The sequence below is a fragment of the Bos javanicus genome, chromosome 5, assembly GCF_032452875.1.
Source record: "Bos javanicus breed banteng chromosome 5, ARS-OSU_banteng_1.0, whole genome shotgun sequence".
Classification (NCBI taxonomy): Eukaryota; Metazoa; Chordata; class Mammalia; order Artiodactyla; family Bovidae; genus Bos; species Bos javanicus.
Genome location: NC_083872.1, coordinates 103,138,237 through 103,163,503, shown reverse-complemented (window position 1 = coordinate 103,163,503; position 25,267 = coordinate 103,138,237). Strand labels below are relative to the sequence as shown.

Below are 25,267 nucleotides of genomic sequence, written 5' to 3'. Positions count from 1 at the left end.
GTCACCAGTTAGGAATTACACTTTAGATATGTGGTATTTTTACTTATAATTTCAAAATAAAAATATATTATCTCATGATCTCATGGGTATGACACCAAAAGAATAGGTAAAAATAGACAAGTGAGATTATCCCAGATGGCTCAGTGGTAAAGAGTTCACCTGCCAGTGGAGGAGACACACAAGACATGGATTCAACCCCTGGGTCAGGAAGATCCCCTGGAGAAGGAAATGGCAACTCACTCCAGTATTCTTGCCTGGGAAATCTCATGGACAGAGGAGCCTGGCAGGCTATACTCCGTGAGGTCGCAATGAGTTGGACATGACTGAATGACTGAACACCAGCACGACAGTAAAAGAAACAACAGTAGAGTGAAAAGGCACCTTATAGCAAATCATATAAGGGATTAATTTGCAAAATATATAAGAACCCTACAGCTCAAGAGCAAAACAAAAGCAACAACAACAAAACCGCTAATAAACTGATTAAAAAAATTAGTCAGGGACTAGCCATTTCTCCAAAGAAGACATATGAATAGCTAACAGGTATATGAAAATATACTGACATCTCTAATCATCAGAGAAATGTAAATGAAAACCACAATGAGATGTCATCTTACACCTGTCAAAAGGGCTATAATTAAAAAAAAAGACAAATGTTGACAAGGTTGTGGAGAAACTGGAACTCTTCTGGATATTTATCCACATTAAATGTGTATATTGCACCTCAAAACTATGACCAAAAAATCTGTATAATTTATAGTGATTTGCCTTTTCATTCTGGTATTAAGTTTTTTCTCTCTGCTCTTGATTAGTATTGCGCAGTGTTGATCAGTTTTCAGTGAGCCATGTTTGAACAGCTTTCCTCTGTTGTCTTTGTCTTATGCTTACTTTCTTTTTTAGATTAACTTTATTTTTTTCTTTATTAATTCCAATCTTATACATTCTTTAGGCTTTATTTCTCATATCCTAGCTTCTTAAATGAAAGCTTACATTTTTACATTTTCTGTCTCCCCTCTTTTCTAAATCTAGGGTATAAATTTCCCTTAGACACTACTTTAGTTGCATTGGAAGAATTTAGTTACAGCATATCTTTGTTACCATTATTTCACAATATTTTCAAGTTTGAAAGTTATTTCTAGACCCAGGAATTCTTTGGAAGAATATTTCTTAATTTTCTGAGTAGGAATGGCTAAGTATATTTTCTTATTAATACTTAACTTAATTTCACTCTGGTCAAAGTAAATATTCTGTATAAATTCAATTCTCTGAAGGTTTTTGTTCTATCACATGATCATCAAAACATCTACTTCTGCTTTGTTGACTATGCCAAAGTCTTTGACTATGTGGATCACAACAAACTGGAAAAATTCTTCAAGAGATGGGAATACCAGGCCACCTGAGCTACCTCTTGAGAAATCTGTATGCAGGTCAGGAAGCAGTAGTTAGAACTGGACATGGAACAACAGACTAGTTCCAAATAGGGAAAGGAGTAAGTCAAGGCTGTATATTGTCACCCTGCTTATTTAACTTCTATACAGAGTACATCATGAGAAATTCTGGGCTGGATGAAGCGCAAGCTGGAATCAAGATTGCTGGGAGAAATATCAATCACCTCAGATAGGCAGATGACACCACCCTTATGGCAGAAAGTGAAGAACTAAAGAGCTTCTTGATGAAAGTGAAGGAGGAGAGTGAAAAAGCTCAACATTCAGAAAACTAAGATCATGACATCCGGTCACATCACTTCATGGAAAATAGATAGGGAAACAGTGGAAACAGTGACAGACTTTATTTTGGGGGTTCCAAAATCACTGCAGATGGTGACTGTAGCCATGAAATTAAAAGATGCTTACTTCTTGGAAGAAAAGCTATGAACAACCAAGACATCATATTAAAAAGCAGAGACATTACTTTGTCAACAAAGGTCCATCTAGTCAAGGCTATGGTTTTGCCAGTAGTCATGTCTGGATGTGAGAGTTGGATTATAAAGAAAGCTGAGCAACAAAGAATTGATGCTTTTGAACTGTAGTGTTGGAGAAGACTCTTTTTTTTTTAATTCTTAATTTTTTTATTTTTTTAAATTTTATTTTATTTTTAAACTTTACAATATTGTATTGGTTTTGCCAAATATTGAAATGAATCTGCCACAGGTATACATGTGTTCCCCATCCTGAACTCTCCTCCCTCCTCCCTCCCCATACCATCCCTCTGGGTCGTCCCAGTGCACCAGCCCCAAGCATCCAGTACCATGCATCGAACCTAGACTGGTGACTCGTTTCATTCTTGAGAGTCCCTTGGACAGCAAGGAGATCCAACCAGTCCATTCTAAAGGAAATCAGTCCTGAATATTCATTGGAAGGACTGATGCTGAAGCTGAATTTCCAATACTTTGACCACCTGATGGGAAGAAGTGACTCATTTGAAAAGACTCTGATGCTGGGAAAGGTTGAAGGTGGGAGGAGAAGGGGACAACAGAGGATGAAATGGTTGGATGGCATCACTGACTCGATGGACATGAGTTTAAGTAAACTCTGGGAGTTGGTGATGGACAGGGAGGCCTGGCGTGCTGCAGTCCATGGAGTTGCAGTCAGACATGACTGAGCGACTGAACTGAGCTGAACTGATGATCATTTAAGAATGAAAATTTCCAGTGAATTTACAATAATGTAAATAACAAATTCTTTCATTGTTGGGTGTATTGCTCTATATATGTTATTTAGCTAACTGTTGTTTACATCTGCTATGTTCTTCATTCTTTTTTGTATACTTGGTCTGCATGCTATTGCAAAATGCATGTTAAAGTCCCCACATTTTGATTATGATTTTGTCTATTTCTGTTCTTCGTTCTGTCAAGTATTATTCTATATTTCAAAGCAATGTTTTGACTTTTTCTTGGATTTTAATATCTATAATATCTTCATTAAGGGTGTATCCTGTTATAATCATGAAAATACCCTCTTTAACTCAATTAGCACATCTTGCTTTGAAGTCTACTTTCTGTGACATTTATATAGCTATTCCAGTTTTCTTAGTTAGGATTCACACAGTATGTACATTTTCCCCATCATTTTACTTTCAACCTTTCTTTACCCTCATATATAAGCTGAATATCTTCATGGTAGCATTTACATGGATTTTGTGGTTTTATCAAGATGGGCATTAATTTGAAGTATCTAATCAATTTACCACTCCAGTACTCTTGCCTGGAAAATCCCAGGGATGGGGGAGCCTGGTGGGCTGCTGTCTATGGGGTCACACAGAGTTGGACACGACTGAAGTGACTTAGCAACAGCAGTAATCAATTTACTGTAAGTGCAGTTATTGGTATTGTTGGGCTAGTATCTGTCATTTCCTTTTAATTGACCCACATGCATTATGTTCTTTTTTCCTCTCTTTTCCCCCTTCTTTTGTATTAAACAGATCTGTTATTATTCCAAATTTTCCTTTTTCCTTTGATTTTCAGCAGCTTTACTAGGTGTGGGAGTTTTCATGCCCATCCATCCATTTTTTAAAAAATTATCAGTTATTATATCTTCAATTATTACTTCTGCTGCTCTGTCCCTCTGTCTTAGCTTCTCTTCTCCTCCTATCCCACTCCTCCTTCTTCTCATCTCTCATCTCTAGGACTCCTCTAAGTCAGTAATTCTGTGTTGATTTCTATCTAAAATTCTTCTAAACTTACTAATTCAACTCTCTAGACATTTTATTTTCAGTTGGTAACTGTTCCTTGATTTTTATAGTTATAATTAGTTGTTAATGTTTTTCATCTTTTCACCATTTATTCTCTCATCTCCTCTTTTTTCCTCAATATATTGATCGTAGTTAAAATCTATATCTGCTAACTCCAGCACCTCTATCATGTGAGTCTCTGCCTTCTCTTATTTTCTTTTTATTTCACTTTGTTAATATGTCATGTCATCCCATGTCTTCAGCATTGAAAAAATGATCCTCCAGATACATTTTCTAACCCTTGAGAGGATTCATATTCTGTTTTGTTAAGCAAGTAAGGGAAGGGTTGAAGATCACTCAAATATATAAATACAACTGAGAACTGAGCTGTAACAAGTCTAGGTTGCGGTTTTGGTAGCACTCAATCCACCTCTTATCTCTCTGTCCATGTGGCATGGGCCTTCAAAGATTTTGGTTGAGATATTTTGGTAGCTCAGCACCCAAGAGAATGAGGGAATATCTACTCTGCTCTCCAAGACTTTTGACATAGATCTTTGGCTTCGTGCCAGCTTCATGGCTTGTATAATGAGCACGTATTCGAGGAAAAAAATCTGTTGTGTGAGAAAGGCTTTCAGGTCTCCAATTCTGTATCACCACCAGGTAACCCCAAATTATGCTGGCTTCTCTGTCCAAATAGGAGTCCTTTGTTTCTCTGAGCCCAAATTCTGAGCCATTAATCCAGGCACCAAATTGGGAAATTCCTCCAGAGAAAAAGAAGCTGTAGATCCTTGGCTAACATTGAAACGTATTACATGATCTCCACTCTTGAGAATTTTAACATATTTAGTCCATGTTGTGTCCACAAATTTCTGATACTTTTCAGTTCAGTTCAGTCGTTCAGTCATGTCCGACTCTTTGCGACTGCATGAATTGCAGCACGCCAGGCCTCCCTGTCCATCACCAACTCCTGGAGTTCATTCAAACTCACGTACATCGGGTTGGTGATGCCATCCAACCATCTCATCCTCTCATCCTCTTCTCCTCCTGCCCCCAATCCCTCCCAGCATCAGTCTTTTCCAGTGATACCTTTACTTAAAGAAAATTTCCACCATTTAAAGTTGTGTCTAACAAGACCATTGGCCTGCTTTCTCTTCCATTCTTCATGGAAGTACAGAATTTGAGGTTTTATTCTCTACTTTTCACTTACTTAAAATACGACAGTGATAGACATCATTTAACCTTTCTTTCCATGACTGGTTATGTATCAAAGGAGAGAATAATGCAGTGTGTCTGTCAATATTGTTTGTTCAAAGGCTTTCAAAGCAGGAATATAACATATTTTTGCTCTGAGAGTTAGAAATACATATTTTACCCTAGAGAACAAATAACTCCAAATTTTAGATAATAGCAATTCCTGACACAAAGTCCAAGGAGTGATTATATTCATTTGGGAGAAGAAGCTACATTCTGTGATTCCCAGTGGAATCTGGCCAATGTCAGTCAATATCTTCTGACATAATCTCTCACGCAGGGTTGTTTAATCTACTCAAAGAGATTATATTTTTTTGAAACTAAGTATCCAGATCTGGAGTTTGAAGCTTAGAATCATAAGTGAACTATTCTGGGGTAAACCATGGTGTCTCACAGACCATTTGTTTTTCAGTTCTCATGACTATACCAAGGAGAATGATTTTAATGATAGAGGATTGATGGCTGCTCCCCGAGGCTTCTGATGAGGCCACTGCCTGACTCTAAAGTCAATGACCAAGAGTGTGTAGCTTATAAAGAATACATACAGCTACCAGCCTAATCCTGTGACTCTGAACTCATTTAACCCCTCAGGGTAGAGAGACCAACATTTCCTGTAAATGTTTCTCAGATTCTGTGCAGAGCTCTACAAATCAGAATGTTAACTCTGATAGGACCTTGTAACACCATCTGTCTCAGACTACCTAGTAGTAATATTTCCTGTTTTTGTCCATTTTCATCCTTGTTATACTCTTATCACTTCCATAAGAAACCAGATCCAAATGTTCCACAGGGCAATGGCTCCACAGCATCAGCTTCTGAAGAGAGCACCCCTAACTGCTCGGGTGAGGGTCCCACAGGACAGAAGATCTTTCTCATCTCCTGGTCAGCACCCCATTGTCCCATTTCTGTCTCCTCAGACAGCAGACAGCTCTGCTTGGTGGACAGGGGCGGGCCCTATGCCGGGAGAGTGGAGATCCTTCACCAGTGTTCCTGGGGCACCATCTGTGATGACAGCTGGGACCTGGATGATGCCCGTGTGGTGTGCAGGCAGCTGGGCTGTGGAGAAGTCCTCAGTGCCGTGGAGTCTGCTCCCTTTGGGGCGGGATCAATACCCATCTGGCTGGATCATGTGTATTGTGAAAGAATGGAGTCCCACGTGTGGCAGTGCCCTTCCCAGGGCCGGGGGAGGCACAACTGCGGTCATGAGGAGGATGCAGGAGTTATCTGTTCAGGTATGATCAGTGAATTGCCCACTGACTGAAAGAACAGAAAGCTCCAAGGAAGCTGGTGTCTAATCACCAGGGCAATAGATGTGTAAGCTAGAGACGTCTGAGATATCCTCCTTGAATGCATAAAGTATCTGTGAGTGATCAGTTCAGCTCAGTCACTCAGTGGTGTCTGACTCTTTGCTACCCCATGGACTGCAGCATGCTAGGCTTCCCTATCCATCACCAACTGCCAAAGCTTACTCAAACTCATGTCTATTGAGTCGGTGATGCCATCCAACCATCTCATCCTCTGTCTTCCCCTTCTTCTCCCATCTTTAATCTTGCCTAGAATCAGGGTCTTTTCAAAGGAGTCAGTTCTTCCCATCAGGTAGCCAAAGTATTGGAGTTTCAGCTTTAGCATCAGTCCTTCCAATGAATGTTCAGGACTGATTTCTTGATGGGCTTCATTTATTGCTACTTTCCTCTTACAAGTCTCTGCTATTTCTTCTCCAGTGATCTTACCTGATATAGCTTAATCTATATCCCAATGAAAATTGATACTCATTTTTATACAATTTACTTTTGGAAGAGTGAAACATTTGCAAATCACCACATGCACCTGCTTTGCACAGTGAGCCCATGGGAGGAAAGGGCTAGAATGAGGCTGTACCTTCCAGGACGGAGTCCTTTCTGTATATATAGTGCGAGACACATTTTTGTGCTAGGTTAGTAGGAGTGGAGGCACGGGGGACATCATCAAACAAATCGGAGAGGAACTTATGGATTTGTGCCAAATTGCAAGTCCCCTTTGAAATTTTAGATTTGAATATTCATAGCTCTTTGACTGGTAGGACAATAGAGTTGTGGATGAAATGTTCTGAGTCTGGGTTCTCCTTTCATTGTTACTAGAAAGGATTGTCTGTTCTTTTTTTTTTCTTTAAAGCCTCTGTATTAACCAAAATTTTGGAGGAACACTTAGCCACACACTGACAAGTCAAAGATATAGGCAATAAAATATGAATTCCTATGTTTTGTGGTAGTAAATCATATTTTATACCTGATGTCTTCAATGATATAAGAGAATTGTGTTTGGGGGCTTGTTTGATAGGAATAGGAGTAAGAGGACACCTGTAATTTTTGAAGAAGGTGGAGGAGACTTATAGTAGCTAAGAGGAAAAAGAAGGGCAATGGGAGATGTCAAAGGCCATATAGGTTTCTCTGAGCATCACTGTGGGTCCAGGTGTGGTGTGGAGGATGCTACGTGTGCCTAAGGATACAGGAGGTCTGTACAACAAGAGACCAGACAAGGATGTATTTTTATTATATTTAATACCTTTATCCACTCACACCAGCCTCCTATTGCACAAATTTTCTTACAATTTTCACACACATATCCTTTCATATAAAATTTAAAATCAAGTAGAAAATAAAGAAATAATAATATGTCTCAGAAGTATCTATGGTGATGTGTATAAGACTTTATTGATTATTCAGCATATATTTGAGTGTTTAGCATGTATCTTGGTATATGAAATAGCATACAAGAAATATTTCTTTCTTGTTCTTTTTAAATTTGTAATCTCATGGGATTGATATAGAAACTAACAACCTGTTAAGTAAAAATGTTTTAATTAGAATGTGTATCCTATGACCAAACTCCCAGCCAGACCACACCAGATGTCCTAACCTGGGCTGGGGAGTTGAAAGTGGGTAAGTAACAAAGGCTAACAGATCATCCTGGCTCTCACCATTGCCTCTTGGATAAGTGATCAAGCTGGTCCTTCGATTCATTAATTTCTATAGTGTCTTTTCTGTTCTCTCCTGTTCTCTATAGTAGATTTTTATTCTGTTGAAATATTCTTTCTGAACCTTCAATGTTCTCATACTTATGAAATCAGAGTCCTTTACCAAAAAGAATTCCACTGTGTACATAAATAATTATAAGCACAGTCAGAAATCAGGCAAATGTATTTAAAAATTGTTCTTTATGATAAGAAGTTTTATTTTTTTCATCAGGTTACCTTTCCTCTATCCAAAATGTGGTCCCTGAAGGTCAAATCATGTTGTGAGTCTTTCCCTTAGTCTCCCTCTTTCAGTTTCATACTCCATCCACTCCCAGTTTAACCTACCCCTCATCCCACCCACACTCCACTCCTACAGAAGTTCTTCCCTTTCAGAGTCTCTTTTCCATCCATTTGTAGCTCTTAGGATTGTTTTCTCTTGTCTGCAGTGGGAGAAATGGGAAAGGGAAACAGGGTTAAGTCATAGATGAAAGGAGCAAATGGAAGGGGTAAAGTGTGTTAAAAACTTGCTGGACAAATATTTTCCCCAAATCTTTCTTTCATCCATATCAAGGCTTTTGTAATGTAGAAATCTGTAAATTATATATGGCTGTTTGCTCTGTCTTCTCTTATTCTCCCTCTCCTTTTTTTTTTTTTTTTACAGCCTGATGACTATTTCTCAAGAAATAGGAAAGTAGTTTGCAGTTAGCATATGAGTGCATGCTAGGTCTCTTCAGTCATGTCTGACTGTTTGTGACTCTATGAACTGTAGCCCTTCAGGCTCCCTCATCCATGGGATTCTCCAGGACAGAATACTGGAGTGGGTTGCTATGCCCTCCTCCCAGGGATTGAACTTGTGCATTGGCAGGGGGCTTCTTTACCACTAGTGCCACCTGGGAAGCACCATTTAGCATATAGATAGAATTTAAAAACATTAAATTACCTCCACTCCATAGCATTTGCTAAGATTCTCATGTGTTGGAAGAAAACCAGTAATATGAACTAATCAACACAGTTAGTCATCTTGTATAGTCCCACTGAGAACTCATTCTCTCCTGGGTTCATTGGTAAATCCTAGGCTTTCTTGAAAGATGGCTAGGACCAACCCTTTCTCCTATGACTCTGACCTTTCTTCATATTCAAACTCATCTGTGGACAATTTCTTTTCACAATTCAAGTTGGATAAGAAATTCTTGGAATTTTTCACCATCAGAGATTATGAGAAATACATGGGAAACATAAGAAGTAGACTTGTTATAATATCTAGCTTTCCTTCCATGAGTCATAAGTCTGTTTATAGATTGACCTGCACTCAGATCTCTCAGTTGATTTCCCTTGTATCAGTGACTTGAGTACTGACTCCTGAGAAAAATCCGGCTGGACTTCTAGCCCCAGAAATGTCAGGATGGCCTTCTAACCTTGTCTGGATCTCAGTTCTCTAAACTCTTGAATCCCAAGGACCTATTTCACTCTGGGTTAGTTCAGTTCTGTACCCAAGTCTGATGCCCATTGCAGTGCAGTTTCCTTGGGCCCTATAGTTTCCAGACCCTTAAATGAGGAATTCACATCCTAACCAACATCAAATATAGGTTTTCGGAATTCAGCCATTCCAAACTGACTCTGCAAATCCTTCTGGATTTCTTTTCTGAAACTCGCCCATGAAAATGCAATTCTGAGACTGTCAAATTTTCTATTCATGCCTCAGTCCTGGAAAATAAAAGCTTTCACACCATTGCCTGTGACATGTTTCCAGTTGCCAAGCCAGGATCATGAACATGCAGTGGGTTTATTTATTTGTTTCTCTCAGGATTTGTGTGTTTGGTTGGAGAGGATGGACCCTGCTCAGGGCGAGTAGAAGTTTATTCTGGAGAAGACCGGGATCCCAGTGTCTGATGGAAACTTCACACTCCCCACTGCCCAAGTCATCTGTGCAGAGCTGGGGTGTGGCAAAGCTGTGTCAGTCCTGGGACATGAGCTCTTCAGAGAGTCAGATGGCCGGGTCTGGGCTGAAGAGTTCAGGTGTGAGGGGGAGGAGCCTAAGCTCTGGTCCTGTCCCAGAGTGCCCTGTCCAGCGGGCACTTGTCACCACAGTGGAGCTGTTCAGTTCGTCTGTTCAGGTGAGATGCAGGTCAGGACTAACCTTCCTGCACACTCTGTTCAGGTGAGAAATCATGAGATATTTCTGAAATTCTGTTGTCTCGTATCCAGCATACTCAGAAGTCCAGCTCATGACAAACGGCTCCTCTCAGTGTGAGGGGCAGGTGGAGATGAACATTTCTGGACGATGGAGAGCGCTCTGTGCCTCCCACTGGAGTCTGGCCAATGCCAATGTTGTCTGTCGTCAGCTCGGCTGTGGAGTTGCCATCTCCACCCCCAGAGGACCACACTTGGTGGAAGGAGGTGATCGGATATCAACAGCCCGATTTCACTGCTCAGGGGCTGAGTCCTTCCTGTGGAGTTGCCCTGTGACTGCTCTGGGTGGTCCTGACTGTTCCTGTGCCAACACAGCCTCTGTGATCTGCTCAGGTAAGAGAGAGGGAAAGGCTACTGGTACTTAGGATGCTCCTAGAGTGAAATGTCCCCAAGAGCAGAGAGTAGGGAGAACTGGCTTTAAAAGGTAATTTCTCTTTTAAAAATTTATTTATTTTAATTGGAGGATAACTACTTTATATTATTGTGATGGTTTTCACCATACATCAGTATGGATCGGCCATAGGCATCCATTTGTCCCCTCCATCCTGTCCCCTCCTCCCATCTTCCTCCCCACCCCATCCCTCCAGATTGTCACAGATCACCAGATTTGGGAGCCCTGCATTATACATCAAACTCTTGTCTATCTATTTTGCATATGGTAATGTATATGTTTCAATGGTATTCTCTCAAATCATTCCCCCATCAACAAATAGATTCAAGAGATTAGATCTGATAGACTACCTGAAGGACTATGGACAGAGGTTCATGACGTTGTACAGGAGGTGGTGATCAAAACCATCCTCAAGAAAAAGAAATGCAAAAAGGCAAAATGGCTGTCTGAGGAGGCCTTACAAATAGCTGAGAAAAGAATAGAAGTGAAAAGCAAAGGAGAAAAGGAAAGATATACCCGTATGAACTCAGAGGTCCAAGGTATATCCAGGAGAGATAAGAAAGCCATCCTAAGTGAAGAATGCAAAGAAATTGAGGAAAACAATAGAATGGGGAAAACTAGAGATCTCTTCTAGAAAATTAGAGATACCAAGGGAACATTTCATGCAAAGGTGGGCACAATATAGGACAGAAACAATATGGACCTGACAGACCAGAGGATATTAAGAAGAGGTGGCAAGAATACACAGAAGAGCTACACAAAAAATCTTAATGACCCAGATAATCTTAATAACTCAGATAATCACTCACCTTGAGCCAGACATCTTGGAGTACAAAGTCAAATGGGCTTTAGAAAGCATCACTACCAACAGAGCTAGATGGAATTCTAGCTGAGCTATTTCAAATCCTAAAACATGATGCTGTGAAAATGCTGCACTCAATATGCCAAAAAATATGGAAAACTCAGCAGTGACCACAGGATATGGAAAAATGGACTGGTTCCAAATTGGGAAAGGAGTGCGCCAAGGCCATGTATTGTCACCCTGCTTATTTAACTTATATGCAGAGTACAGCATGAGAAATGACAGGCTGGGTGAAGCACAAGCTGGAATCAAGGTTTCCAGGAGAAATATCAATAACCTCAGATGTGCAGATGACACCACATTTATGGCAGAATGTGAAGAGGAACTAAAGAGCCTCCTGATGAAGGTGACAGAGGAGAGTGAAAAAGCTGGCTTACAACTCAACATTCAAAAAATGAAGATTATGGCATCTGGTCCCATCACTTCATGGCAAATAGATGGGGAAACAATGGAACCAGTGGCAGACTTTATTTTCTTGGGCTCCAAAACCACTGCAGATGATGACTGTAGCCACGAAATTAAAGGACACTTGCTCCTTGAAGGAAAAGCTACGACCAACCTAGACAGCATATTATAAAGCAGAGAGACATTACTTTGTCAACGAAGGTCCATATAGTCAAAGCCATGGTTTTTCCAGTAGTCATGTATGGATGTGAGAGTTGAACCATAAAGAAGGCTGAATGCTGAAGAATTGATGCTTTTGAGCTCTGGTGTTGGAGAAATCTCTTGAGAGTCCCCTGGACCGCAAGGAGATCAAACCCATCAATCCTAAAGGAAATCAGTCCTGAATATTCATTAGAAGGACGGATGCTAAAGCTAAAGCTCCTATACTTTGGCCACCTGATTCGAAGAGCTGGCTCATTAGAAAAGACCTTTATGCTGGGAAAGATTGAAAGCAGGAGGAGAAGGGGACGATAGAGGTTTAGATGGTTGGATAGCATCCCTGACTCAGTGGACATGAGTTTGAGCAAGCTCTGGGAGATGGTGAACCACAGGGAAGACTGGTGTGCTGCAGTCCGTGAAGTTGCAAAGAATCAGACATGACTGAGCGACTGAACAACAACAACAACTCCTCCCAGTGAGTCCAAATGTCTGTTCTTGCATCTGTGTCTCAAAAGGTAGATATTCCATGGTGAAATATTATAGCAATTTAATTACTTTCTCTTGCATATAATTGTACATTTCTTCTGGGATTGATATCTGTGTAAGACAAGGGTCAGGTTGCCATTTCCTTCTCCAGGATTCATATGGACATCCAACTGACTCAGAATCCTTTACTGAACAGGCTCTTTCCCCATTGCAGTGTCACCTTTGTCATAAGCAGAAGGGCATATGTGTCTGTCCTTTATGACAGTCTACTCTGTTCCATTGTATTATTTGTCTGTCCTGGCACCAATACTGTATTTCTTAAGTATTGTATCTTTACACTGTCTGAATGATTTTAATTTATGAGTGTTACTTTTTATTAACTCCTCTAATGCTGTTTCTTTTCTTGCCAACTGTGTTGGTCTTTCTAGGCCTTTTGGATTTTGTATAAGTTTTGGAATCAGCTTGTCACTTTTCACCTCCACCCCCCCCCCCAAAAAAAAAAGCCTAAATGTATTTTGATTGTGACTAGATTGAATCTATGTATAAATTTGAGGATGATTAACAATTTTGAGTCTCCCAATTCATTGACATCATATATTCCTCCATTCAGTTAGGTCTTGAATTTCTCTCAGAGGTTTTGCCCATCTTCTACTAGGTTTCCTCTTAGGCATTTTGTTTTTGATGCTATTCATATTTTTTGTGTGTAAAAGTGTCCTAAGAATGAATTTTTTGGACTTGTTTCACCTTTTAATATTTTTTGAGACTTAAAGAAAAGCTGTAGAAATAATATAAAAATTCCCAGATGACCTTTACCTGATTTCCCAATGTTCGTATTTTGCTTTAATCTTTTTAAAAAATACATATATTTTAAATACATATTTTTTATTGAAGTGTAGTTCACTTACAATGTTTCAGGTGCACAGCAAAGTGATTCAGTTACACAAATACACATTATTATTTTTGAAATTATTTTCCATCATAGGTTATTAAAAGATATTGCTTATAGTTCCCTATGCTGTACAGTAAACCACTGTTACTTGTTGCATATCTATTTTTAAATCAGAAATCTAGCATTCTATTCATACTAAGTCAAACAAGTGGAATCAAAATGTCATAAACTTTTTAGTTAGGCAAAAATTTATGTTTTCTAAAATATACATATTATACATAACTATATATGTGTACAAAAGCTTTTCTACTACACTTGATAAAGGCTTGAGAAAGAACATCAAAAAAAAAAAAAAGAAGAGATGGAGAAATTGGAGAACATAAACTAAATGAAATGGGAGCACTGAATATGAAATAGAAAAAGTGAAACATGGTCTTTTACTTTTATCTAGTATGTTTCACTTTTTCTATTTCATATTCACTCTTTCTACTCTGCCATCTTGAATTGGAAGTCCTATTTTGCTTTAATCTTTATCTCTCTGTTTGTCTCCCTCTCTTTTTCTGTCTGTCCCCCTCCTGTTCCATTTGCCCCTAAATATGTAAACTCTTTCTGAATTAGGTTGCAGACATGATGTCCCTTTATCTCTAAAATACTTCAGGGAATTTCCACAGTTATTAACCACAGTTCAGTCAAGTCTCAGAAAACTTCAGCCCCAGATGACATCTAAGTGCAACCACATGAAAAACCCCAAGACAGAACTGCCAAGTTGAGTCTTTCTCAGATTACACCCAGGGAATCATAAGCAAACTGAAGTATATATGTTTTGCTTTAGTTGCTAAGTTTTGGGGGGAATTTGTTTTACAGCATGATAACTGGGACACTTACCATGTGACCAGCATTTCTAAATAGAGGAATATTAGTCCTCTGATCTTCCATTGTACTCTTTCTACCTTATGCTGATCTAACACTGAGATACACTCGTTCTCTAGTTCTTAATTCCAGCTATTAAGTTTTTTATCTCTAGAATTTTTGTTTTTGTAATTATTTCCTTGCCAAGATACATATCTTGTGAGTTAATTTTATGAGCATTTTAATCATGGCTGTTTAAATTCTCTGTCAATGGAATCTAGAAAAAGGGTACAGGTGAACCTATTTTCAGGGCAGAAATAGAGATGAAGACCTAGAGAACAGATGGGAACACACTGCGGTGGTTAGGATAGGGCAGGATGAATTGAGAGAGTAGCACTGACATGTATACACTGTCACATGTGAAACAAATGGTAACAGGAAGCTGCTATATAGCACAGGGAGCTCAGCTAGATGCTCTGTGATGACCTAAAAGGGTGGGATGGTGGATGGGGAGGGAGGGAGGCTTGAGAGGGAGGGTATATATGTATACTTTTGTCTGACTCACATTGTTGTACAGCAGAAACTAACACAACGTTGTAAAGCAATTATCTTCCAGTAATAAAAATAATAAACTAAAAAAATCAAATAAATTCTCTGTCTGGTAACTCTAATAGCTGGGTACCCTGGGATATTCTTTCCAATGTTTCCTTTTGCCTCTTGAGTTTCCAAGAAATCTCTTTTGTGTAAGTGTTTGTTTAAATGATAGACACTGTAGATGAAAAATTGTAGAAATTCTTCAGAAAGGATTTTGTTTTGCTTCTTCTACTTAGGGATAGATTTAGGAGTAACATACCTTATTCAACTCATTCTTAGTGCAACACTTGGCTTAAACCCAAATTATGGCACTGTCAGAAGCAGAATTCTCCATAGAGAAAGTGGATACTAAAGTTATGATAACTTTACTAATATGCCACAGCTTTCATTTCAGGCTCCACTGCTAGGTCATTTTTTAACCTTAATTTAGTTTTCTTTATGTTAACCCTCCCAGCCCTCTGATCATTGGTGTTTCTGCAGGAAACCAGACCCAGGTGCTTCCCCAGTGCAATGACTCTGTGTCCGAACCAGCAGACTCTGAAGCCTCAGAGGAGAGCGCCCCCTACTGCTCAGGTGAGGGTCCCACAGGACAGAAGACCCTTCTTACCCATTGTCCCCTCTCCCCCCTCACCACCCGTCACCACTCCATTGTCCCATTTCTCTCTCCTCAGACAGCAGACAGCTCCGCCTGGTTGACCGGGGTGGTCACTATGCTGGGAGAGTGGAGATCCTTGACCAGGGCTCCTGGGGCACCATCTGTGATGATGGCTGGGACCTGGATTATGCCCACGTGGTGTGCAGGCAGCTGGGCTGTGGACAAGTCCTCAATGCCACGAGTTCTGCTCACTTTGGGGCAGGATCAGGTCCCATCTGGCTGGACGACCTGAACTGCACAGGAAAGGAGTCCCACGTGTGAAGGTGTTCTTCCCGGGGCTGGGGGCAGCACGACTGCAGACACAAGGAGGACGCGGGACTCATCTGCTCAGGTCAGCACTCCACGCTGTCCACAGTTTGGGGAAGGGGTGGAGCTCTGGAGGACGAGGATCGGAGCCCTGAAGGAGAGATGCTGAAAGGACTAGAGAAGGAGGCTTCCTCCCATGGGGCCTGTCTTTCCAGCAAACGAGAAGATGAGGTGCTTTCACTTCCTCCTGCAGCAGCTGAGACTGTGGTCCTTTTTTCTCAGTAGTGTTTCCTGGCAGAGCCGTTTCTGACAGTTTCCATGTGAAAGCAGGGCTCTCTCTTCAGTTCCCTGTGGTAGTACAGTCTGGAGATCCTGTGGATGATGTAATGAAAGCACAGACTTACTCTGTTCAGTTCTGTATGCTAGGAGTCTGTTGAGGGTCTCCGTGGGCCAACATCCCAGTGTCCACAGGGCTGTGTTCTTCCTGGAGGACCCCTTTCCCAGCCTTTCCTGGTTTCTGTGTGGTCTAATTCCTTGGCTTGAGTCTTTCTTCTTCAGCAACAGCGCCTCTTCTGCCCATTCTTCCTCATTTACATTTCCCTCTGACTGGAACTGGGAAAGGTTGTCCATTTCAAAGGATAGTGTGGCTAAGGAGGTGTTTAAACTGTGGTCTATGAAAAGGTAAAATGATAGGATACTGAAAGAGAAACTCCCCAGGTCAGTAAGTGCCCAATATGCTACTGGAGATCAGTGGAGAAATAACTCCAGAAAGAATGAAGGGATGGAGCCAAAGCAAAAAGAATACCCAGCTGTGGATGTGACTGGTGATAGAAGCAAGGTCCGATGCTGTAAAGAGCAATATTGCATAGGAACCTGAAATGTCAGGTCTATGAATCAAGGCAAATTCGAAGTGGTCAAACAAGAGATGGCAAGAGTGAATGTCGACATTCTAGGAATCAGCTGAACTGAAATGGACTGGAATGGGTGAATTTAACTCAGATCAGATCAGATCAGTTGCTCAGTAGTGTCCGACACTTTGCGATCCCGTGAATCACAGCACGACAGGCCTTCCTGTCCATCACCAACTCCCAGAGTTCACTGAGACTCATGTCCATCGAGTCAGTGATGCTGTCCAGCCATCTCATCCTCTGTCATCCCCTTCTCCTTCTGCCCCCATTCCCTCCCAGCATCAGAGTCTTTTCCAATGAGTCAACTCTTCGCATGAGGTGGCCAAAGTACTGGAGTTTCAGCTTTAGCATCATTCCTTCCAAAGAAATCCCAGGGCTGATCTCCTTCAGAATGGACTGGTTGGATCTCCATGCAGTCCAAGGGACTCTCAAGAGTCTTCTCCAACACCACAGTTCAAAAGCATCGATTCTTCGGTGCTCAGCCTTCTTCACAGTCCAACTCTCACATCCATACATGACCACAGGAAAAACCATAGCCTTGACTAGACGGACCTTTGTTGGCAAAGTAATGTCTCTGCTTTTGAATATGCTATCTAGGTTGGTCATAACTTTCCTTCCAAGGAGTAAGCGTCTTTTAATTTCATGGCTGCAGTCACCATCTGCAGTGGTTTTGGAGCCCAGAAAAATAAAGTCTGACACTGTTTCCACTGTTTCCCCATCTATTTCCCATGAAGTGATGGGACCGGATGCCATGATCTTCGTTTTCTGAATGTTGACTTTAAGCCAACTTTTTCACTCTCCACTTTCACTTTCATCAAGAGGCTTTGACATCAGTTGCTAACTGATCTGATCTGAAACATCCCAAGGTCCTTAAGTTTGTTACATCTGTAAAGTTCCTTTTGCCACGTCAGGTACATATTCACAGGTACTAAGGATTTGTATGTGGACATTTGTGGCTCCGTTATTTTGCTTCCCTCCCCAAATACCCACATCACATTCCATCTACAAACCATTTTAGGATTTTTTTCAGGAAGCAGGAGTCAGTTCTCCATCCCGCAGGTGGCCTGGTAGGTCTTTCTCTGTTTGTACCCGCTACACCGTCGTGGTAGAAATAGAAAGACAGACACAAATGGATATAATCAGGTAGAAGTGAGGCAATGGTAGTGAAAGGTTGTTGTTGAATCACGCAAAGACGTTGGGATTCTTGGCCCCTGGAGGAGAAGAATTCAATCCATGGCCAGAGACGAGGCTTGACCGCTCAGAGCTTTTGTATAATAAAGTTTTATTAAAGTATAAAAGAGATAGAGAAAGCTTCTGACATAGGCATCCGAAGGGGGCAGAAAGAGTACCCCCCTGCTAGTCTTCGGCTGGATGTTATATAGTGACTAGAGGTCTGTTAATGAGAGAAAGGAATGGCTTAAAATTCAGATTGGCACCAGGCCCGTCACCCATAAGATGCATTTTGGGATAATCTTGGGACCAAATGTTTTATCCTGGGCCATAAAATGATTAACTTGAATCTTGAAGAAGGGCAGACCACCATACAAATAGTTTCATTTACATAGATTAGGGGAACAATATCTGAGTATAACATACTGGTTTGTCAAGTAGGTTCTGAGCCAAGAGGCGGAACCTTGGGGTAAATGGGAACCTTGGGAACCTTGAAGACGGAGCTTGGGGTAAATGCGTAGTATATTAGCATCAGTTCAGTTCAGTTGCTCAGTCGTGTCTGACTGTTTGCGACCCCATGAATCGGAGCATGCCAGGCCTCCCTGTCCATCACCAACTCCCAGAGTTCACTCAGACTCACGTCCATCGAGTCAGTGATGCCATCCAGCCATCTCATCCTCTGTCATCCCCTTCTCCTCCTGCCCCCATTCCCTCCCAGCATCAGAGTCTTTTCCAATGAGTCAACTCTTCACATGAGGTGGCCAAAGTACTGGAGTTTCAGCTGTAGCATCATTCCTTCAAAAGAAATCTCAGGGCTGATCTCCTTCAGAATGGACTGGTTGGATCTCCTTGCAGTCCAAGGGACTCTCAAGAGTCTTCTCCAACACCACAGTTCAAAAGCATCAATTCTTCGGTGCTCAGCCTTCTTCACAGTCCAACTTTCACATCCATACATGACCACAGGAAAAGCCATAGTCTTGACTAGACGGACCTTTGTTGGCAAAGTAATGTCTCTGCTTTTGAATATGCTATCTAGGTTGGTCATAACTTTCCTTCCAAGGAGTAAGCGTCTTTTAATTTCATGGCTGCAGTCACCATCTGCAGTGATTTTGGAGCCCAGAAAAATAAAGTCTGACACTGTTTCCACTGTTTCCCCATCTATTTCCCTTGAAGTGAATGGGACTGGATGCCATGATCTTCGTTTTCTGTATGTTGAACTTTAAGCCAACTTTTTCACTCTCCACTTTCACTTTCATCAAGAGGATTTTTAGTTCCTCTTCACTTTCTGCCATAAGGGTGGTGTCATCTGCAAGCTTAAGACAAACATTTTCATAAGAAAAAGGCATTGGTTATCTCTAGGTTTGCGAATAGTTACCTTCAGGCGAAACCAGGTGACATTATGGCAACACATTATTTTAAGAGAAACCTCCATTTAAATTTGTATAGAGAAGGAAAAAATATCACTAGTTTGTTTCCTCCTGCTGCTTAAGAGAGATAAAAATGTCTAACACTTGCAGGCTATTTCCTCCGTTTGGAGACCCCTAGCTTTCCTGCCTGTTACCCTCTCAATAGTCTTGTCAACTAGTGGGCATCTCTGCAGTTGGGTCAGGGATGTATGGTCACAGTTTCTGGGAGAGAGGAAGACCCAGAGCCCTGAGCGGAGTGCTCACTGTGTCCTGTCTCCTCTCTTTCAATCTTAGAGTTCCTGGCCCTCCGGATGGTGAGCGAGGACCAGCAGTGTGCTAGGTGGCTGGAAGTTTTCTACCATGGGACCTGGGGTGGTGTCTGCTGTAACCCCATAGATGACCTCACCGTGTCCGTGATCTGCAGACAGCTTGGCTGTGGGGACAGTGGAACCCTCGACACTTTTGTTGCTCTTAGAGAAGGTTCTAGGCCCTGGTGGGTAGATGGAATCCAGTGTCAGAAAACTGACACCTCTCTCTGGCAGTGTCCTTCTGACCCTTGGAAATACAGTTCCTGCTCTCCAAAGGAGGAAGCCTATATCTCGTGTGCAGGTGATTTACTGTCTGTTTCTGTGTCTGTCTCAACCTGGAAGGATGTTGTTAGAGTGATTTATGCTTTCCAATCTAAGTGATGATTTTAAGTTGAGTCTACAAAATGTCTATGTGCCCATGTCTGTGTGTGTGTTTGTATTTGTTGTGGGGTGTGGAGACCAATAAATGATGAACAGTTACACTTATTTCAGCTGATGATCACATGCACTGAATGTCTCAGACCAGGAGATAATGAGCCTGTGTTTTCACATGTCATTTGCACTGAGTCAGACCTTAGATAATCTTATGTGGAGACAGGACCACCCCCAGCTGTCCCTGATCCACTGTTTCCCCATTGTGTGCAGGAAGAAGACCCAAGAGCTGTCCAACTGCTGCACCCTGCACAGGTATGTCAGCCGCCTCCCCTGTGGCTTCCAGGGGCTCCCTCCCACCGGGGCAGTCACAGGAGGGGCTGCTGCCTTTTCAGACAGAGAGAAGCTCCGGCTCGGGTGGGGGAGACAGCAAGTGCTCAGGGCGGGTGGAGGTCTGGAACAGCAGCTCCTGGGGCACCATGTGCGATGACTCCTGGAGCCTGGCAGAGGCTGAGGTGGTGTGTCAGCAGCTGGGCTGTGGCCAGGCCCTGGAAGCCATGTGGTCTGCAGCATTTGGCCCTGGAAATGGGAGCATCTGGCTGAATGAGGTACGGTGTGGGGGCTGGGAGTCTTCCCTGTGGGACTGTGCTGCGGAGCCCTGGGGGCAGAGCGACTGCAAGCACGAGGAGGATGCTGGTGTGAGGTGCTCTGGTGAGTGAGGGGCTCAGGGTCCACCCTGGGTGAGCTGGGGCAGCACGGGGACAGTGGGCTGGACTGGGGGTGGTGGGGAGTTTGTGTTCAGAGAGTGTCTGGGTGCTGGGGCTCTGATCTAGCGCAGTGAAGCTGGGAGGACTGGGCACTGATGTCATGGAGACTGAGGTGGTAATTTCAGAGCTCAGGAGGGAAAAATGGGTTACCCTGTGATCTGGCCAATTCCCTTTACCCAATCTCCTGTTTTCCTCTTTAGGTGCAAGGACAACATTGCCCCCTACTACAGCAGGTACTGTGGTCCATCCATGGGCAGGGGAGAATACTAAGATTCTGGTAACCGGTTCTATGCGCTCTCTGACAACTCAGGAGATGAAAGAGCCTGAGGAGTCCTGGCTGTTGGGAAGGAGCCGGGGCATTATGATGGGGAACGCCCCTGCCTTGGTTCCCAGGGCCACATGTTTCTCAGGCCCAGGATCCAGGAGAGTCTAGTTCTGGTGTTGCAAATTCTAAAGTTCTCCCATTCTCCTACCTGCCCCTGAGTGTTGCTCCTCATCAGTGAGGTGCGGGTCTCAGGACTGTTTGAGGCCCAAGGAGAAGGGATGAGCTGGGTCCTCAGGCTGTCTCGGCAGGGAAGCTCCCTGACAATCCCTGGCTTTGCCTCAGGGCCACACTGGCTAGAGTGGAGTTGATTTGTCTCTGGATGAGACCTGGAGTAGCCCAGTCACTATTAGTATATTTGTGTCTGAGGCTAGGACACCATCATCCAGAGCCCCCAGAAATGCTGGTACAGGGGGTTTCTCTGTGCCCAGGACCTTCTTCACACTCTGTTGCCTTGCTTTCCTTAGGGGCCAGACCAACCTCAAATCCTCTCCCTGGCATCTTCTCCCTGCCTGCGGTCCTCTGCCTCATCCTGGGGTTTCTTCTCTTCCTGGTCCTCATCATCCTGGTGACTCAGCTGCTCAGATGGAGAGCAGAGTGCAGAGGAGGGCTGCAGGGGGAACTGGGGACCAGAGAGAGTGTATGCAGGCGGAAGATGTGGCAGGTGTGAGGAGGGGAACCTGGGCCAGTCTCTGTTTTGAGTCTGTAGAGCTCCACGTGCTCTGTGCTGAGCTCTAAGGCTGAACATACAGAGGTTCTTAGGGCTGGGGTGTGAACTCTCATATGTCATGGCCTCTCCTGTGAGACCAGAAAGAGTCAGGGCTGAGCTGTGGATTCAGGTCAGATGAGGAGAGAAGGTGCCAACACGGTGCATGGGGTAAGAAATGATGCTGAGGTCGAGGCAGCCTCTGTGTGAGCATAGGGGAGATGAAGGTGGGTCTGCTGGATCGGGGTGTCTGGGGTGGCATCTCTGACCTGCTAGGGGATCTCTCAGCCTTATCCAGCTATGAAGATGCTCTTGCTGAAGCTGTGTATGAGAAGCTTGATTACATTGTGACTCAGAAGGAGGTTCTTCTGGGAAGCTCAGGTGGGTGTCTCTGCCTGCCTTCCTGGGACCTCTGGTTGTCACCCCCCACTGGCTGTGAACATCTTCTCAGTGTCCACAGACCCCACGTGTGCCTCAGGCTTACAGAGGCATCTCTCCAAAGTGGCAGGGTGGCCTCTCAGAGCCTCATGAGCCCCCAGCCCCCATCTACACTGCAGGATCCAGGTCTTCCCCTTCCCAGTCTTAACACAGGTCCCGTGAGTGTGGGGAGGGTCATTCTGTGTGTTGTGTGATGTTTGTCTCCACTTTAGGCCTCCTGTCAGATGGTGAGGACAACAATGACTCCATATCTGCTCCAGGTAATAGAAGTAGACCTGCCTCAGCTGGGCTTTGGGGAGGAGAGTTTCCCTCATAGAGACGAGATGCAAGGGGAGCAGTCTTCATTTGATGGACCAGAGGCATCCATTGTGTCCAGATGGGGTCCGTCCTTCCCTTTCTCTGACTGTCCTGTGACGTCTCACATTGGGGTGGGGCTCTCTGTGTCCGGAATCACAACAGGCACACACTGATTTTAAAAGTAATTTCTGTAAAGCACAATTTGTTAAAATAATTGAATAATGCTCAATGGTAGGACAGTTACTTTGGAATATATATTTTTCAAACAGGAAATATTAAGATACGTAAAATCATGTTTTGGTTTTTGGACACATCAAAATGAAACATGGTCTTAGAGAAAAAAATCTTTTAAAACAAGGAGTGACTGGTGCCTCTAGCAGCTCAGAAACTCTGGGTCAGAAGGATCTTAGGTATTTCTCAGACCAACCCCCTTACTGTGGTTTCATCTGACCCTTGCTCTGCCCTCAGAAGCGCCAGATCAGAGGACTGTTGCCCTTGGTGAGGATTACGATGATGGTGGAGAGGTACCAGTGACTGGGGCTCCTCATGACTCTCAGGGGAGTGAGGAGGAAGCGTTCCCAGAGAAGGAAGATGGGATGAGGTCTCAGACAGGTGAGTGGGGAGATTAGCTGATCCCCTGAAATCTTCGGTCTTTGTCCTGGAAAAGGTGAATTTGAGCTCCTCAATGCCCAGCCTCTCTGCAGTTTCAAAATATGGATATCTCATACATTTGATGAGCCACCCTGATGGCTCAGATGGTAAAGAATCTAACTGCAATGCAGGAGACCTGGGTTTGATCACTGGGTCAGGAAGAGCCCCTGAAGAAGGGAATGTCTACTCACTCCAGTATTCTTGCCTGGAGAATCCAAGGGACAGAGGAGCCTGGTGGGCTACAGTTCATAGCGTTGCAAAGAGTCAGACACAACTGAGTAACTAGCACTTCACTTCTCAACCATATGCCATCTTTAATGCTGTCAGACTCCTTGGGCGGGGGGGGGGGGTGAGGAATCACTCTACTTTTGGCATTTATGTCCCCATAGTGCAACATAAATTTTCATTTTATTTGTGATATATCTACATTAAAATTTATAGATTAGGGGCTTTTCTGGTAATCCAGTGGTTAGGACTCTGCACTTTCACTGCTAGGGCCTGGGTTCAATCCCTGGTCAAGGAACTAAAATCCCACAAACATTGTGCAGTAGTCAAAAGAAATAGATAGCTTACAGATTAATTGAGCATATTTACCAAATCCAAAAATAGACAAGTGTTTTGATAACATCTCTGTGCTGCCCTGAACATGAAAGACAGAAATTTTAAAAATGTATTGCAGTATTGAAATTTGTGAGTCATCTGATAATTTAAGATGAGGTCTGTGTATAAGGTTGCAATGACATATACAAAGTCTATGGTATATGGTGGCCTTAACATTAAGCCATGTTGGTGGATCATTGACTCGGAGCTGATGGTCAGCTAAGGTCTAATTTCCCCCAGATATTTCAGTTGTCAAGAGAAAACACTCTTTCTCTGGAAGAGAGTATTTATCCATCTGAGGGCCTGTGTGGTCCCTGGGAGGGGCCATCTGTGGATGCTCCCGTGATACTCTTTGTGGACATTTGGGAACATGCATCAAGGCTACTAAGAGCAGAGTTGGTTTATGAGTGAGGAACTCAGATTTTCCCTGTGTCCACTCTCCCTCTCACTGTGATTTCACATCTGTCGGCTGTGAGAGGAGAACATTTAAGTTTGTTGTTATGCTCTTACTGTTCCTGGGCATCTCCTTGCTAGTGTGTAGCCTGGAAGCAGATCTTCCCAGAGCTCCTGTGTGAGCACAGGTCTCCTGTGATGCAGAATTTCCATATGAACTGAGGCCCCAGAGACCACATGGACCGGATCTGAGAGGACAGCCTGGATCCATCCGCACTGTAACTGGTGTGAAATAGTCTGAGCCTCCTGCCCACACCTGGGTCCCAGGGATGCTTTGTCATCATCACTTGTTTAACAGGCTTCCAACACACTGTCCAGTTCCTTTGTCTCCGTTCTAATTATGCTTCTCTTTGCTCTTTCAGGTTCTTCTCTAAATGTCTCTAGAAAGGAAGCTGATCCTGGGAAAGGAGAACAGAGCCCCTGCCTACTCCAGGGGGAGAAAGGGGACCCTGGGTACGATGATGTTGAACTCAGTGTCCCGGGAACATCCACAGTGGCTTTCCTGTGATGTTGTATTAAATACAAGATGATGCCTCAGATGTTCTGCTGCTGCTTCTAAGTCACTTCAGTCATGTCCGACTCTATGTGACCCCATAGACGGCAGTCCACCAGGCTCCCCTGTCCCTGGGATTCTCCAGGCAAGAACACTGGAGTGGGTTGCCATTTCCTTCTCCAATGCATGAAAGTGAAAAGTGAAAGGGGAGTCACTCAGTCGTGTCCGACTCTTTGTGACCCCATGGACTGCAGCCTACTGGGCTCCTCCATCCATGAGATTTTCCAGGCAAGAGTACTGGAGTGGGCTGCCATTACCTTCTCCGTCAGATATTCTAATTGCCTGTATTTCAATAGAGGCTGACCTGTGATGGTGTTATATGGAAATTGCTCAAAATGAAATATTCTGATTAAAGTAACTTTTTCTTTTGCTTGTTAATAATTACCAAGTTCCATATCAAATGCTTTTAGATGGTTGGTCCTCAAACACCATTTTCCTCAAAGGAAATACACGATGAGTGCACTGCCATATTTTCTCACCTTCTTCAAAGGCTAATGAGACTTTGCCTGGGATCACAAATGTTCCAGGTCACTCTTACCTAGAAAAAGCATCTAAACTTGGTCCACATTCACACTCTCCTTCCTAGCAAGATGAATTTGCCAACCAGAAAATGTAGTCAGAACTTTATAGAGTTATTTT

General features: G+C 43.1%; 2 protein-coding genes across 2 annotated transcripts in view; both read left to right on the top strand.

Moving 5' to 3' along the window:
* The window catches only part of LOC133248779 (antigen WC1.1-like), a 30,469-nt gene extending 9,428 nt beyond the window's left edge, over positions 1-21,041 (top strand). The window contains 11 exon segments of the mRNA XM_061419087.1: positions 5,838-6,152; positions 9,717-9,781; positions 9,783-10,026; positions 10,118-10,435; positions 15,257-15,349; positions 15,448-15,762; positions 19,456-19,770; positions 20,115-20,156; positions 20,237-20,256; positions 20,258-20,552; positions 20,809-21,041. Coding sequence (XP_061275071.1) covers positions 5,838-6,152; positions 9,717-9,781; positions 9,783-10,026; positions 10,118-10,435; positions 15,257-15,349; positions 15,448-15,762; positions 19,456-19,770; positions 20,115-20,156; positions 20,237-20,256; positions 20,258-20,552; positions 20,809-21,041 — 2,255 coding nt within the window.
* A 261-nt stretch (positions 21,042-21,302) lies between these two features.
* LOC133248199 (antigen WC1.1-like) lies at positions 21,303-25,012 on the top strand. Its single transcript, XM_061418019.1, has 3 exons — positions 21,303-22,334; positions 22,840-22,983; positions 24,438-25,012. Exons 1-3 carry the CDS (start codon positions 22,268-22,270, stop codon positions 24,581-24,583), a joined length of 357 nt encoding a protein of 118 aa, XP_061274003.1. The 5' UTR covers positions 21,303-22,267; the 3' UTR covers positions 24,584-25,012.
* Positions 25,013-25,267: the final 255 nt, after the last annotated feature.